General features: G+C 40.5%; 1 protein-coding gene across 5 annotated transcripts in view; it reads left to right on the forward strand.

Moving 5' to 3' along the window:
- Positions 1-17,462, forward strand: part of diaph2 (diaphanous-related formin 2) — a 527,556-nt gene extending 510,094 nt beyond the window's left edge. For all 5 annotated transcript variants that reach the window (XM_061686696.1, XM_061686691.1, XM_061686695.1 and 2 more), the window contains one exon: positions 13,301-17,462. In XM_061686696.1, the coding sequence (XP_061542680.1) occupies positions 13,301-13,365 (65 nt within the window). In that variant the 3' untranslated portion in view covers positions 13,366-17,462. The remainder of the gene's footprint in view (positions 1-13,300) is intronic.
- The last annotated feature ends 533 nt before the right edge of the window (positions 17,463-17,995 follow it).

Here is a 17,995-nt window from a genome sequence, read left to right on the forward strand (position 1 = left end):
TGGAAATTAATGAGGCTGATCTGGAAAAAAAAGTGTGTACCAGTTGAGTGGTGGAGAGTGGTGGCCACTCTGATTCCAAAACATCAAGAGTCATTTACCATTGATCAATTCAGAAGTACCGCGATGCTCACTGTGGAAGGAAAGATTTTCTTTGCAGAGGTTGCCAAGAAGGTCACCAAGTTCCTGCTCCAAAGCAATTACATAGATACAAGCTGCCAGAAAGCAAGAGTCCTGGGATTTTCAGGTTGTACAGAAGATGCAACGCTGATCTGGAATCAGATCCAAACTGTCAAGAAAGAGAAACGGGACCTCCACTTGGTTCAGCTGTATTTGGAAAAGGCATAACACCCTACTCCAAACTGCAGCATGTACAGCCCGGTTCTTAAAGCCAATTGAAAAACTGCTGTCTTCAGCCCGCATGAAAATAAAATCAACCAAGTCACACAGCCTCTCAATCCAAGTGGACTCAATCTCTTTCCAAGTGTCAGGAGAGAGAACCCCAGTGCTTGCAGAACAACCAACTGGAAGCAGGAGAAAGAGTACACAGTGGAGCTGACAGACAGGCACATGGCAACCGTAATAAAAGACCGACTAAAAGATGGCTTTACAAGGATCGACCATAGCTACCATCCTGGCAAATACAAAGTTTGGTGTTACCAGTCTGGACTCGACCACCGTGCTATGTGGCCATTGAAGATGAGCGAAGTAACTTCAACAACAGCTACAAAGCTGGATGCCCTATCTCACAACTACATAAGGAAATGGCTCGGACTTCCAAGATGTCTCTCGGACACACCTATGTTTGGTAACAGCGTGCTGTGGCTACCGCTAAAGGGCATCTCCCAGGGTACAGGCTGGAGAAGACCAGGCTCGTCCCATGGGAAGGAGCCATTCGGGAAGCTTTTAAGAGAAAGAAGTCATGGTATGCTGATCTGGTGACAGAATGTCAACCTGTTTAATGCATATATAAAATATATATTTAATTTTGTTTTATTATTTTCAGCGAAATATATTTATTTAAAAAATGCACAACTTGGAGGTACATGCTTAACATTGTACAACGAGCAAGACATTTATTTAATTTCAATTGTTGCTAAATTATGTGTTTTTCAGTTGTGTTATTCAAAGCTACTGCAATAATAAACTTATTGTCAGTTTCTGATGTAAAGCTTACATGGCCATGTATTGTTTTTTTTTAAAATTCTAAATCCCCCAAAAAACAAGGAAACATAATTGTTGTTTTACAAATAGAAAAACTAAAATTTAGAGATACCATAATTTCTCATGTATAATACCTGGCATCGATTTGCTGATATCCATATGTTCAAAACATGAAGTATAAACCATTTTACGTATATTAGGTTTTTCAAAGAAATGTTCTGCTCTGTGTGCATGCGCTGACGTTCGTGTCGCCAGTAGAACCAAGTCACAAACAGAACACGACCATTACCTTCTACCTCTGTGAGACTCTCTCTCTGAGCGATGCGTTCAAAAACACTTATATAAATAGCAGTGGTCAGCGCAACAGAAGATGACATGCCAGAAACAACAGAACAAAATGTACATAACGTGACAGCTAGCTTTCTTGCTTGCTATGTCTCTCTCCCTCTCCCTCTTCCTCTCCCTCTCTCTCTCTCTCTCTCTCTCTCTCTCTCTCTCTCTCTCTCTCTCTCTCTCTCTCTCGCTCTCTCTCCAGATTGAATTTCCAAACGCACGCTCCGTGAGTAGTAAAAATATACCATTTTATATATGACGTTATAACAAACATTATATATCAGCGGCACGGTGAACGACTGGTTAGCACATCTGCCTCACAGTTCTGAGGACCGGGGTTCAAATCCCGGCCTTGCCTGTGTGGAGTTTGCATGTTCTCCCCCTGCGTGCGTGGGTTTTCTCCGGGTACTCCGGTTTCCTCCCACATCCCCAAAACATGCATGGTAGGTTAATTGAAGACTAAATTGTCCGTAGGTGTGTATGAGGAGTGCGAATGTTTTTTTGTTTGCCCTGCGATTGACTGACAACCAGTTAGGGTGTACACGGCCTCCTACCCGCAGTTGCTGGGATAGGCTCCAGCGCGCCCGCGACCCTAGTGAGGATGAGCGGTACAGAAATTGGATGGATGGCATAGTATATATCATTTTGGAATGAAATTACACTGTTTATATACATTTATTTACATATATAAACGTATATACATATTTACGTTTATATGCGTTTATACAATGTGAGAAACATTTTCCATTTTCCTTATACCTATGTAAAAGCTCTATCGACTTTTGAAGAATATTTCGGGGGGGGGCAAATGTGCATTATTCAGCACAAATTACGGCATATTGTTTTTGGACAGCAGCAATACTGCGACAGTATCAATCAAAATGAAGCATTATCACCATGTATTGGATCTCAAGAGATTGCCAAGCTTTAGAATGAGCATCAAGCTACGTATATGAGGGATTAGAATACAAAAATGAGTATTTTCCATCTCCATGTGAAGATTTATGTGTGTTTTCCTAAAGATCTTCTCACATCCAGCGTGTTATCTTATCTGTGATCTAAATGGCTCTCTCACAGCATCCATACGGAAGCAGGTCACTGTTTTGGCTCAGTACATTGCAGTTCAAGCCCCAGTGGAGCAAGCCAGACACTGATGTCAATGTAGTCAGGGGGTCTGGCCTCCCACAGAGGCCCAATCAGTCTTAGAGGATCAGTGACGGGACCCCCTTAGGCACCGGTGTTCCTTGGCCTGATGGATGACTCTCTCTTCCTGGCTCAGGTCAGAGAAAAGCAGGCTTTGGCGCCTCGCTCCATCTGTGCTTCTGTCCATGGCTCATCCATGCCTCGTGGTCATTCTGCAGTTCGGGCCATAGCCGAAGCCCAGAAACAAAACAGAATCTGTAAGATCTGCTGACGTGTACAAGAATAGCTCCATGTTCTAGATCCCCGTCGCATCTGTAGGGTATACGGCACATACTTGAAAATTGTTCCAAAGTAAAACAAATAAATAAATAAAGTCAAACGGGAGGTGAGCTGGGATTTCTTCTTCAGGATATTTTTTTCTTTCATGTTTCTACTATATTTGAAGTCGGCCTCCTCAAACACCACCTCTGAGCAGAATCGTCAGGGATGGGAGTTTTGCCTCGGGCACTGATGGATTGCAAAAGTGTTTTCGTATAATGCTTCGTTTGGGCCATGTGGGCCTCCACTCCCTCCCAGAATGCCAAGGCAAATTGTTCAGATGATTCTACCCAGTTAAGGAGCGAGAGTTAAGGGATTTGTTTTCTTTCACCCAAATGGCAACATGAAGCGTGTTAAAGCTTCAAAGAGAATGATTAGCCCCTTTCACACTGCCCGTAAAACATTTTTCGTACTTTTTTTGGAGACAAAGAATTTGAATTCTCTGCCATTGGAGGTAAGAGCGTAACAAAGGCAAAACTTTGTGGCTTGTGGGAACAGTGTGTGTGTGCGTCCACTGATTTAAATGAGGTAACCTCCACTGGCTGTAGTTTAGAGTCACACATATGCAGCAGCTGTGTTCTTTAGGCTTGTGTAATCAAATGAATCCCTCTGCTACAAAAACATAATTCCATTTTAAGGCATTTTAAGGCCTATGATGAATAAATCGGCTTTTGTTTTCGGCATTAGAATGCCGGAAAACTTGCCAATTTTTGCAAGCACGTATCCTGCTGAAAACGTGTATTTCAGGGGACTGATCAACATAAAATTGGGTGGACATGTCTATCATAGAAGGAAGCACAAAAACGTCTACCCATAAACTAACAGAAGGTCGACCATTTTGTCTGTAAAGCAGCCGTTGGCGGAATTCCAGGTCTCGTACTTTGAGGAAATCTGTCTAGCGAATTTGCCCAAAAGAGCCCCAATCGGGGGCAGGTTTCCTAGAGAGCAGAGCGACACTAAACTGCAAAGTCATTTTGCCAATGCCATCTAGTTTGATGATCATTTTGAGCATTTGCCATGAAAAAAGGTGAGCGAGGATCTGTTCATTGCTTTTTCCACATTTTACTCTCTACTTGTATTTTCATTTCTACCATTCTCATGTCTGAACTTCCATCAAGTATGTTATTACGTTGCTATTAGATCTATATAAAACAACACTGAAATATACCGTATTGTAGTTTTGTCAAAACCATGTATCCCCAAAGATTTTTTTTTTCTTTTTATCTAGAACACACAAAAAAATACACTTACTTCCACTAACTGTCACACATTCTTGTGGATTGTAGTGGTTCCTGCCACAGTTTGTGTTGCTGAAATATGAAGGGAGTGTAAAAATGCCAGAGGATGTACGAGTGTGGGGGCTTGCAATCCTTATGCTTGATGCATTCCGGTGGCATGGCAGAGGTAAGACTGGCCTGCATAAACATGCTGAGGCAAGATACTGAAATTCACCCACTCTCCCTTTGATATGTACACACTCGGTGCCCTGTGTTTTGCCTTGTTTCTTTCCCACTGTGTAGTTTTCCTCTTCTAAATCACCCTTGTTACTGACATTACTTCCGGTGTTTACTCCAAAATGCTGGCCTCTCCTGATTTGAAAACCCCACCCGGCGGGCACCAAAAGCAATAAAAACCCTAACAACAAGAATTTAACTCAAAGTGGACACACTACACAAAACCTCTCAGTATTGAGGTTTGGCATAGACATTGCCACTTTTATGCTTCGTGTACAAGAATGCGAGGGGCAAGCAGGGTTTAACTGACAGTGTGTTAAGATAAACGGTGATAAGCAGAGCGCACGGTGACCATAACACATGCAATCACTTTTGACAGCACTGGGATGTGGTTAATCTCTTCATGTCTCTATCACCACTCTATCTCAGTGGGTATCGTGATGTGCTTGCCTGGCAATACTGCCGACTGACCCAGTTAGTGAATGCAGCCATTATAAATCCTCCACCCCGCATACAAACACCCCCTCGACAACGGCATCTCTCAACTTTCCTCCCCTGGATTCCATTTAAGTTCCAGGCTGCTATTATCAAAAACTAGACTGTGAACTGTCACTCAAAAAATGTCACGTCAGGGCAAATTTGCTCTTCCTTTTTTTGCGACAGGCCAGACATAATGTGCATAAATGCAGCCTGTTTCTCCAATGAGCCCCCACAGACATACTCGCTCAACAGCGCTATTATAGAGAGCACGCTCTGAAGCTAATTTCACCTGACTTTTGAGCCGTGTATTGAATCACAGCACTTGCACGTATGCAAATGTTTATTTTATGAGTTTAGTATGAAAAGAAAATTCACTCATATAGAAGATTTGATGGATTGAGAGCGACAACAAAGTGAAATTCTATTTTGGGCAAGGAACCATATTTTGGTGGGCGTCCAAAATGGATACCTAACCACTCACTACAGAATGTACAGTATGTATCCTGGCCAGTCAGCAAACAAAATATTCAAATTAGAAAAATACTTGACACAAGCCAACAAATATGGTGAAATATATCTATATATATTTATATTTTTTCCCCTTTCCTCCACAGGCCACCACCTTTTTCTCCAGTTAAACTATTTTCCATCCCCCGATACTTGTTGGGAGTGATTACTCTTCCCGCCAAATCAGGAGCTATGTTTGCCGCAACTTGTAGTTTTGCGATGCCCAGGCCATAACGTTCGCCAAAAATAAATGGTTCCTCTCATCCTGCATCCCATTTATACGCCATATCTTGTCTCCGTGTAGGGAGTTCCATTACTCTGGAGCTTGGGGAGGGGGAAAGGGGAGGAGGAACGGTGCGAGGGAGAAGAAAAGAGTTGATCGAAGGTTACCGCTCTTGCTGTTGCTAGAGATGCTTTCTCTTTTGACAGCAAAGCCAAAATACGACGTTTCAGGGCGTTAGATTTAATCAAATGTATGTTGTTTCCCCTCATCAAAGGAGAAAGTGCAGAGCGAGGAAGAGGGAGTCAGAAAGTCAGAAGGAAGTGACAGAGAAATCTTGTCTGTTTGTTTATCAGAAAGTGGCACATTATTTCTGCGACACTTATATGCCTGTCTGAAGGTCTGCTTTCAGTGTCTTTTCATATGGATTTATTCAGAAAATGTACCCCCAAAAAATTCTGCTATGACCAGAATACATATTCATACGTATTTTCAGACAAGATGCACATGTATCCTGTCTTGCCCCTCAACATGTTATACAAACAAGACAGATATGCTGTTCTGCTACACAATCACTTTATTTTGCCATCATTTAAAAGTAGTATCGGCATTCATGGACATTTTATGAGTTTAATACTTTCCAAGAACAAGCTCATAACTCAATTTACTCATATATCAAATTATTTGTTCTCACTAAATGCCATTTTCTCCATTCCATACCCCCCAAAAATTTGTATGGATTTGATAAAGAATAATAGCATTTTATTGTATTTCTTTAATATAAAAACATAATAAAACATAATTCAAAATGCAAAGTAATAAAACATAATTCAAAATGTAAAGTAATAAATATTTGTATATTACAAAATTAAAAGAAATATTATAAAAATTAAAATTATAAAAAAAATATTTTAAAAAATAAAAAATTATAAATATATAAATATTTTAGTACACTATTTGTGTGTTGTGTGCTTTAAATGGGTGTGGTCTAGCGAGTGACATCAGGAACTCTGACTCCATCACCAGTTAGCCATTTTCCACCTCATGAGTTTAGTGTCAGTGTCTTTTCAATGCTCCTTGCAAGTGTTTTCATTTTATATGTGTGAGTTTGACTGTTTGACCCACTAAAGTGCATCGGCCACTGTCAGTCTCTTTGAATCTTGCTTGCAATACAAAGTGGGGGGAAGAATGACCAAGTAACTGCTCATAACTGGAAAATGTGTATGTTTCAGCACTCCTAAATCAAGGTAACACAACATTAGGTAGATTTACCCCAATTCCAATTCCACTGTCCGCAGCAGTTTCCTTGTCGTGGCCTTAAATTTGAGTGTGATGTTTGAAGCCCAGAGGCGGATGCTATTCAGATAATGTTTAAACCAACGCAGCATAATCCTTTCCCAAAGTCTTCCTGTTTATGATGACCACTAAGGGGTAATCCCACTAGGTATTCCCCGCTCAAAGCATTTAATGAACGAGTGCCAGCTCTTCTCTTGCAGATGAAAGTTTTATCATGATGTAACGTTGCGCAATTAGCCATAGATGACAGGAGCAAAAAATAATAATAATCAGTGTGATGGATCGGGTGAATCGGCAGACGCTTATCTATCGTCCACTGTAACATGAAATGACGACTCACTGGAGGCTCTCAAAAAGGCGGCCTGAGAGTTTTGTGGGTTGACTGTGCCGGCTTAAGGCCTTTGTCATGCCTGTTTAGTAATCTTGGCATCCTCTCCTCCTTCTATTACCCTTGTCTTATTCAGAGCTTCTCCCTTGTGGCAGGGATCATCATGATATACACACAAGGATACGCTTGTGTGCTCGCAACACAATGTGCGCCGTTTCCTCAAAGCAATGCAGGGAGAGAGTATGACTGCTGTGTGTGCATCAGATACACTATGGATGGATTTACACTGCACATCTGAGCTCCCAATTCCGATTTAGTTTTTGACTGTATTTACATGCACAGTACATTTCCAAGGAAACATATCCAATACAGTGGGGGGGGGGGGGGGGGGGCAAAAGTATTTAGTCAGCCACCAATTGTGCAAGTTCTCCCACTTAAAAAGATGAGACAGGCCTGTAATTTTCATCATGGGTATACCTCACATATGAGAGACAAAATGAGAACAAAAAATCCAGAAAATCACATTGTCTGATTTTTAAAGAATTTGTGAGGAAATTATGGTGGAAAATAAGTACTTGGTCAATAGCAAAAGTTCATACTTTGTCATACTTTGTTATATACCCTTTGTTGACAGAGGTGAAATGTATTCTGTAAGTCTTCACACACTGTTGTTGGTATTTTGGCCCATTCCTCCATGCAGATCTCCTCGAGAGCAGTGATGTTTTGGGGCTGTCGCTGGGCAACACAGACTTTCAACTCCCTCCAAAGATTTTCAATGGGGTTGTGATCTGGAGACTGGCTAGACCACTCCAGGACCTAGAAATGCTTCTTACAAAACCACTCCTTCGTTGCCCGGGTGGTGTGTTTGGGATCATTGTCATGCTGAAAGACCCAGCCACGTTTCATCTTCAATACCCTTGCTGATGAAAGGAGGTTTTCAATCAAAATCTCACGATACAAGGCCCCATTCATTCTTTCCTTTACACGGATCAGTCGTCCTGTCCCCTTTGCAGAAAAACAGACCCAAAGCATCATGTTTCCACCCCATGCTTCACAGTAGGTATGGTGTTCTTTGGATGCAACTCAGCATTCTTTCTCCTCCAAACACAACAAGTTTGAGTTTTTACCAAAATGTTCTATTTTGGTTTCATCTGACCATATGACATTCTCCCAATCCTCTTCTGGATCATCCAAATGCTCTCTAGCAAACTTCAGACTGGCCTGGACATGTACTGGCTTAAGCAGGGGGACTTGTCTGGCACTGCAGGATTTGAGTCCCTTGTGACGTAGTGTGTTACTGATGGTAGCCTTTGTTACTTTGGTCCCAGCTCTCTGCATGTCATTCACTAGGTCACCCCATGTGGTTCTGGGATTTTTGCTCAGTGTTCTTGTGGTCATTTTGACCCCACCGGGTGAGATCTTGTGTGGAGCCCCAGATCGAGGGAGATTATCAGTGTTCTTGTATCTCTTCCATTTTCTAATAATTGCTCCCTCAGTTGATTTCTTCAAACCAAGCTGCTTACCTTTTGCAGATTTAGTCTTCCCAGCCTGGTGCAGGTCTACAATTTTGTTTCTGGTGTCCTTTGACGGATCTTTGTTCTTGGCCATAGTGGAGTTTGGAGTGTGACTGTTTGAGGTTGTGGACAGGTGTCTTTTATACTGATAAAGGAGTTCAAACAGGTGCCATTAATACAGGTAACGAGTGGAGGACAGAGGAGCCTCTTAAAGAAGAAGCTACAGGTCTGTGAGAGCTGTTGCTTGCTTGTTTGTAGGAGACCAAATATTTATTTTCCACCCTAATTTGCTCATAAATTCTTTAAAAATCTGATGAAAAATGATTTTCTGGATTTGTTTTTCTCATTTTGTCTTTCATAGATGAGGTATACCTATGATGAAAATTACAGGCCTCATCTTTTTCTCTCTTACTCATCTTTTTCTCTCTTTCTCATCTTTTTCAGTGGGAGAACTTGTCCCACTGTATGTATGTATGTATGTATGTATATATATATATATATATATATATATATATATATATATATATACAATAGAAAAAGATTTATGTATGTGTGTGTGTATATATATATATATATGTCTCAAAAAGCCTCCGCCTGTACTCCAACACAAGTTCTGTGTTACTGTGAGTTTCAATTAAAGAAAACGGAGGGTGGGGCAGACACATGCTCACACACACACACAATTATTAAATCCTAATAAAATAGGTATGCCACAGTGACGCGTGCAGTCACACACAACATTAAAACAAGCATATGCCACGGGTCAAACACACGTGCGCATGCATGTGCGCACACACAGACACATTCAACATCAAGCGTTATAAAACAAGTATTCGATGACAGGCATTGGGTAAATTAAACATTCACACTCACACTAACTCATTGACGCTGACACTGATTCTAATATACGTATGTACAAAATAAAGATATCCAGATCCAGAGTCGGTGCTTCATACTCTCTGCACTTGAAAGGGAAAGCGCTGCTTATTTTTCTATTATTCAATGCGTTATTTGTATAAAATATAGTTCCCCCCGTAACAGATGCTAAAACCCTAGATAAATAACAAACTCTAGTACATTTCGCAGCTCACATGTAGTTGTGTGTTTGTGTGTCCGTGCATGTGTGTGTTGTGTTGTGATTTCGGTTCAAGGCAATTGTTGATTTATACTGTATGTGTATGTTTGGCTTGTTCCTCACAGCAAATAAACATTTCATAACTTCCTTCCCTGGCCTACATTGTTTGTGTCCATCCTCCTTTTTGTGCATTTTACTAATTCATGCTCCCACCTGTGGACATCATGGTGACTGTGTTGATGAGTGGCAGTGTTGTTTTTCCATGCGTGCCTAAATTACTAATTTCCTCCTGTCCACCATCTGCATGTTGGGAAACGCAGCACAAACAAGAAGTGCTTCTGCTCTGTGTATTAGTGTGTGTGGAGCCATCACTCTCTGCTCATTACCTGACATGATAGAAGAAATGAGTGCCATTGAACAGCGCTCAGTCTGAGATTGCTGGCACCCCTCAGCTGGCACTTTCGCCGTGGTGCCTCGCTTAATAATAACAGGAAGTAATCTCCAGGGACTTCCTGCTTGTGTCCAGTCAGGTGCGTCTGCAGAATGGCTGGCAAGCGAATGGCGTCCATGGTCAGCCATGCTTGAGTAGCACTGTGCTTGATGATTCTGTCAGCTTGTTGGCCATAACTAACTTCAAGTGCCGGAGACAGATTCCTTGTATGTTTTTGACACACTTGGCAAATAAAGATGATTCTGATTAAAAAAAATTAAAAATGAATAAATAACTTGAACCAATCCAAAACCAAACCAAATCAAAACCAAATCTGAGCGTGAATTATAATTACTGGAGTGTATTGGGGCTACAGTGGATCCTTGGAACTCAAACACAAATGGAAAATTAATTAATATTCCCCACAAGAAATATTAGAAGTTGATTTGATCTCTTCAAGTGTTTAAAATTTCCATCTCCAAGGTTTTTAATACTGAAGAGGTAGGAACATTTTAGCGCAGGTAATTATTAACAAAGTACAAAAAAATAGTCAGGCAAGAAACCGTTGCAGAAAACCTTGTGAAAAGTTATACACTGAAATAAAAAAAAGAAAAAGAAGGAAGCTATTACAATTTGTCCATTTTCCACGTGTGTTTACTTTTGCAAAACCACGCAAAATACATGCTTCCATTTTCTTTACTGCTTGTCCTCGTTAGGGTCACGGGTGAGCTGAAGCCTGTCCCAGTTGACTGGTCCAGATGCTGGGTACAGGCTGTATTGCTCGTCAGGCAATCGCAGGAAACATATTGACAAGCAACTATTCATACTCACATTCACAACCATGGACATCTTCAATGAACCTACAGTAACATGCAGGTTTTTGGAATCTGGGAGGCAAAGTCGGAACTCCCCGCAGGATGGCCGTGGCCAACATTTGAACACTGAACAGAAAAAAATATATAAAAAATTGGAGGCTGACACATCAATCACTCGGTTACCGTTCTACCTGAAAATGAATTGCTTTACCAAATGTTAAAAGCATTACATTTTCATTAAAGTAAATTTAGGCGGCACGGTGAAGAACTGGTGAGCACACCTGCCTCACAGTTCTGAGGACCGGGGTTCAAATCCCAGCCCCGCCTGTGTGGAGTTTGGATGTTCTCCGCGTGCCTGCTTGGGTTTTCTCCGGGTACTCCGGTTTCCTCCCACATCCCAAAAATATGCGTGCTAGGTTAATTGAGGACTCTAAATTGGCAATAGGTGCGAATGGTTGTTTTCTTATGCGTGCCCTGTGATTGACTGGCCACCAGTTCAGGGTGTACCCCCGGCTCTCGCCTGAAGATAGCTGGGAGAGGCTAAAAATTCATTATTTTAAGTCAGCTCAATATTTTTTAAAGGTTCCACTAATTGTATGCATTTTTTTTGTGCGTCGTCATGTGAAATTATCCAAATTTAATTCAAGCAAAGTTGTCTGAGTCAAGTCATTATTAGTTATTTATAATATAAATAATGTTAATGATAATATTACCATTACAGATCCACACCACAAACAAATGAGTAATATAATTCGGTAGTAGTATGCATGTTTCTATGCAACACACTCCACAAACATGGCGGACATACTATGGTGAAAAGGCTACATCTTTCCATGAATACGCCGTATTTTAGTTGATGAAACTTTTTCAACCAACTCCCATTTTTTTCATGAATTGCTATTAACCATCCATCCATCCATTTTCCGAGCCGCTTCTCCTCACTAGGGTTGCGGGTGTGCCAGAGCCTATCCCAGCTATCATCGGGCAGGAGGCGGGGTACACCCTAAACTGGTTGCCAGCCAATTGCAGGGCGCATACAAACAAACAACCATTCGCACTCACATTCACACCTATGAGCAATTTAGCCATGCATGTTTTTGGGATGTGGGAGGAAACCGGAGTGCCCGGAGAAAACCCATGCAGGCACGGGGAGAGCATGCAAACTCCACACAGGCGGGGCCGGGGATTGAACCCTGGTCCTCAGAACTGTGAGGCAGACGCTCTAACCAGTCGCCCACCGTGCCTTGAATTGCTATTACTTTTGTATATACCACTAAATTCTTTTCGAATAAATTCAGGCAAAAAAAAGTTGCGACTGTTCCTCTCTAATCACAATCATGGCAAACATACAATTCGAACGCTCAGAATTTTACCCAAAGTTGAAAGCTGTTATGTATAATTTTATCATTTTACTTTGTACAGGGAACTGTTTGTGCTATTCACCAATTCACCTTTTTGCATTTTCTCCCCCGTGGAACCTATCCTTCACTATTTGCCGGAAACCTCAGCCATTCTCGGTTTTTGTGCTCCTTTTCAACACTCTAAGATGCCACAAGATGGCTCCAAATCCCTGACGAATAGGAAAGTATTTGGTGTCAAGGAAGTATGTTGCAGTGATACAGATTAACTGAGAAAAGATCTTCGCCAAATCTGTATTTTTTTTTTTTGCTTGGCTGAATGGTGGCATCTGGAAGCCATTTATTGAGTAAAGGTGAAGTCCTAAGATGATATGGAATTTATATTCAAGAGTTTTGGGATCATAGTTTTGGGTAGGATTAAAACTTTTAATGTAGGCAATTATAAACATTTTGTGAGGGTGTCAATTACTCATAATTTACTGTACCCCTAAATTGTGTTTCTTTTCCCCTCATTTCTATTAGTTTTTGTCCAAAATCACACAAAATTTGGGGAATTCAAACATTGCCCGTGTGAAGAACAGTTGTGTCTGAGTCATACACATTCTGGGCTCATGGCCTTTAAACAGAAATTAAATGGCCATCTCAGAATTCAGCCTTCTTGGTTATCCCTGCTAGGAGAGATGGGGTTGGAAGGCCAACCACCGCTGGTGATGCCTTTTGTCATCACTAAATATTCAATCTGCCAGTAAATTGCTTTGATTTGCTTCTTTGCATCCGCATGTCAGCATTTGTGTGTGTTTGATGAGCAAGCAAAGGATCCACTCTTTCTCTGGTTCTAATTAGTTGTTGATTTTTTTCTTCTGATCAGACAACCGACGTGCAGTCCTCGAAAGGTCCCGCTCACGCCACAACACAAACCACCAAGCCCGATGATGCCCAAGTGATCGCCAAAGAACACCCGGATGACTTCCCAAACACCCTGTCACTGTGTCGTGCATTCATGCAAAAACAAAAAAAAAACAACGAAACAGCAACATCAAGTCATTCATGGCTTAGACATTTTAAGTTACTCTGAAATATTGTCATCTTTTAAATCACAGGGGGAAAAAAAGATTTTCAGGCTGATGGTGCTCTGCTGCTTATATGAAAACACTTCCACCAAGGACAACAGCATCATCGTGTCAAAAAAGACGGAGTGCTTTTAACAAAACCCCATCAGCTTTTGAAAAGGCAATTCAACAGCCAAGTTGGAAGAAGCCGTAGCTAGACAAACACAAGCTACTTACTGACTGTCATCTGTAAGAGTGTATAGTACGTGAGTTATCCCACAAAGCTACGAGAAAGCTGGCCGCTGTCCATGCCGATACTTCATAGCATGTGACTCACACAGTTTCATTTTGACGCCATACATTTTATTTTTTTACTGTACTGTGTTTCCTTAGGCTTGACACATTTTTCTCAACTCCATGTTTTTTCAGGTCAGTTTTATGAAGGAGTATTTATGTGGGGCTCCGCGGTAATTGCCGTAGCCCGCCAAGTGAGTGTGATTGCTTTGAAAAGCCCCCCTTTCCAATAGACTGTACCTGCTCAGTTTCCTCTGGTGCGAGGAAACTGCTCTGACATCACTAGTGTCATCATGGGGAATATGTTCAAGAGCCCCCCGCAGTAGGCGAAAATCTGCAATATAGACCTTTTAAAAGAAATATTTTATTGTAGTTTTACCCTTCCCACACATTTTAAACGCAAACCTATTTTTTAAGTATTCATTTATGCCTGTCTTTACTCTCTCACAAAAATCTGAAAATAAGAGGAAATGTGTGCTTGCTTCAAGCGGTTTATTTGTCGCTCCCAGTTGAAGTTTACTGTAAAACTGACACCTAAAATAGAATTAAACACCAAAATATTTTTTCCAAACCTGATAATATTGTCTAATGAAAGTCTGCTAGCTTAATGCTAACATAGAGTACAATGTGAAAAGCCATGAGTCGGATGTCTGAAATTAGCATAGCTGTTACAATAATTCTACCCCTTCAAAAAACCTCAATTTAAACAGATGGGGAACAACAAGACCAGAGCGTACAACAAAATACTAAAAGGCATATAGAATCTCTGCGCAGGAGGAACAACTATTACCGGAGCTAAGCTCCTTCTCTGGCTCTTCTTCTCGCTCTTAACTATGCTGCATGTCGACCAGTAGACATCAGTGCTGCGGCATGGCATGGTACTTCACTGAAGTCATGCAACGCTACATTCAGATTTGCCTCTCTGCTGTAAAAACCCATAAAAGATGACTGCTGAAAAAGCTGTGATATAGCAGTGGTTCTAAATGTAAACCCGCTATCACGTTTGCATTCTAATAACTGAAAAGCAACCTCACCTGACCGGTCAGTCTCTACAGCACCCAGCACATGCTTTAAATTCAATTCAATCACAACTACCGCAAGTATAGTACATTGCTAGAAAGCAATATGAGCTGCTTTTAAATAACAAAAAGAAACATTTGCTGCCATCTCCAATTACAAACATTAAGCGTGTGCTCTATTGCAGTTATACAGTGGGTACGGAAAGTATTAAGACCCCCTTACATTTTTCAGTCTTTCTATTGCAGGCATTTGCTAAAATCATTTCAGTTCATTTTTTTTTCTTCATTAATGTACACACAGCACCCCATATTGACAGGGGGGAAAAACAGAATTGTTGACATTGTTGCTGAAATGATTTTGGCAAATGGCTGCAATATAACAAAGACTGAAAATTTCAAGGGGTCTGAATACTTTCCGTACCCAATGTATATCGGGACCTCCGTGTGAACTGCCCCTGCTATAGTTGAGCTCTATCTCGTCATAAGTCTGTTGGCTACCATTAATTTGAGAGAAATCATGCTGTTGCGACTGCATACTCATGTTTGAAGTTGTGTTTATGTTGCTAGATCGTAGAAAACTTTATTCATTTTAGTAGTTCAATTCAAAAAGTGAAACTCATATAGATTGACTACACAACTTGAGTGAAATGTTGCATGATTTTATCTTTTATAATTTGGATGATTATTATTTACTGCTAAAGAAAACTCACATTTCATCTTAAGAACATATATTCCTACTATACTATAGAATATTACTACGGGTGCGACCCGAATAAAAATACAAAAATAATTTGAGGCTTTATAATGAGTTAATCTTGATTGGACACATTTTAATTAAATAACAATATTTGTCCTAAATAGCAACATGGTTTAATTTAAATGGATTTTAGTGGACGACTGAATCCAATAATTGACACAGACAGGAATATTGTTAACTCTGGAAAAATGCATTTAATTGCATTTCCATACAAAACAGAAGAAAAACTAATTGAAAATTGGCCCAAATTAAGCAGATCTAAAGTTAAAGTTCCATTTTAAAACGGTTTTTTTACAATAGTATTATTGCCTTTAATTGTTTTCTGTGTGGCAGTTAAAAAGTTGGATCAGTGCTTTGAAAACTCCTTTTTGCACAATTTGCACAAAACCACTCTTATCAAGCTTTCCATTGGGTATTTTTAATTTTTTGATGAAATTTGCATCCCCATCAGTCTGCAACGCTGTTTCATCCAATTCTTCCATTTTGGTAGCCGAGGTCTGACGTGTGCATCCGTGTAATCGGTGTACCAGGAAATCATGCACTAACAAAAGTTCTCCGCTGTTTGGAACACAAAATGTGATTAAAGTGTTAATTTTTTTTAACAAATTAATTTGTTTGGAATGTATCGCGATTGTTGCATGAAAGTCCCACCCTTAAAGACCTTACATAAAAACACTCAAAATTAACTAGTTTTTTTTGTTTTTGTTTGTTTGTTAAAACAATATTCTCATTAATTCAAATGCACCTGTGTAACCCCAAATCTTATTTCTAATCTAGGAATGAGTGGCCAGTAGTAGTTTACCCAATCTGTAACTGTATCGATAGAAATCGTAGCTGGTAGTACGAGGGTTTAAAAGCCGAAACACATCCGTAGTATCGCCCTGACAACCAGGGTCAATACTGTGTAGTGGAAAAGGGGCTGTAGTCTGGTTCATTTGGTTAAGTGTGAACACTTTCACCAAAACCTCGGCGTACACCAAACAAGCCGGCCGTGGCCACTTGGAAGACTGTTCTCAGTTTGTATACGGTTTTAATGGCTACGTTGTTTTTAAAAAAAAAAAAAAAAGGCATTTTGAAATTAATCAGCCAAATGCAGCATGTATGTTTTGGTCCGGACCAGAGTACTGAGTACAAGTGTGAACGAAGTAGGTTTACTCTGGTCTGAATCATTTCATGGATTTTTAAAATATTCCCGCCAGATTTGATAAAACATGGAGTAAACTTTTCTAAATGACTTTTCTTACTATCTGGACAATCTAACTCTCTGGTAACTGCATACATGCTAAACCGTGCTGATATTAAACATGCTGATTTATTAACTCATCTATTAATGCTTCTTCTAGTTTATTTCCCATTTGGATCAAATTGTGTTTACATCACTTTCTCACAGCAACCAAACTGCACCACAGTTCATTTGAAATTTCTTCCAGGTGGTCTCATACGGTTTATGCGGTTTCAAACCACGTTCCACCCAATGAACAAACCGCACCATGGGGGAAAACTAACAAGACTTCAATTAAAATGGACTAAAAGGTGCTAGTATGTAAACATCCAAAGCCATGCAAGATTTTGTTCATGGAGGTTTTCCTCTCTCATTCGATTTGTGTACAATTTGTGGGGATTCGCTTCTTATATCCGAGCAAGTACCCTATTCATTTTGATAATGTTCCCTCACAAGACAGGTAAAAGTTGAGTAATGGGGGCCTTAAGGTGTAACCATTATAATTTTGTAACATTTTCATGTAAAACAAACACCTGTTAATTTTCCCATTTCCCATTTTTCTTGAAACAGTACTTTAAAACAATGCCTGCTTAATTAAGCTTCTAAACAGCCTGCATCTTATACCACTGAACAAAATGCACCATGTTTTTAGGCGATTGTGAGCCACAGGGCATATTTTATGCATAGATTTAAGACAAGGCGGGGGGGGGGGGGGGGGGGGGGAATATGAAGTATGCAAAATCTGTTGTCGGCGACAGCAAATTAGAGTCAGCTTTCCCTGGTGGGTTCTCCGTCACAGCTGCTTCTCAGTAGCATCTCCTAGCTAATGAAGTTTTAAACATTCAAACAAACACACGTTTGATGCTTGTTCGTGGAGAAGTCGCTTGGAGCTTTGCAGCCACTATTCGGCAATGGAGCCTTCGTCGCCCTATATTCATATATTCATGCCTCGGGTGGCACGGTCCACTCGCTGACTGCCCTCAACTGTAAGTAGATGATGCGAAAAACAAGCAATGAGTCCACGGCCAGAGTCAAGATGCTGCTTGTCTGAGCCAGTAAGTCTCCAACCACCTCCCCACTTATGGCTTGTATCACCAATGAAAAAACAGGCAACAATAGCATTGTGTGTATTTGAATATATGGACGTTTTACATTTAAATCCAGTGGTACCTCAAATTAAGACCACAAAAAAAGATCTACCCACTGAGATCTATTATATTTG

This window comes from Phycodurus eques, chromosome 9 (genome assembly GCF_024500275.1).
Source record: "Phycodurus eques isolate BA_2022a chromosome 9, UOR_Pequ_1.1, whole genome shotgun sequence".
Classification (NCBI taxonomy): domain Eukaryota; kingdom Metazoa; phylum Chordata; class Actinopteri; order Syngnathiformes; family Syngnathidae; genus Phycodurus; species Phycodurus eques.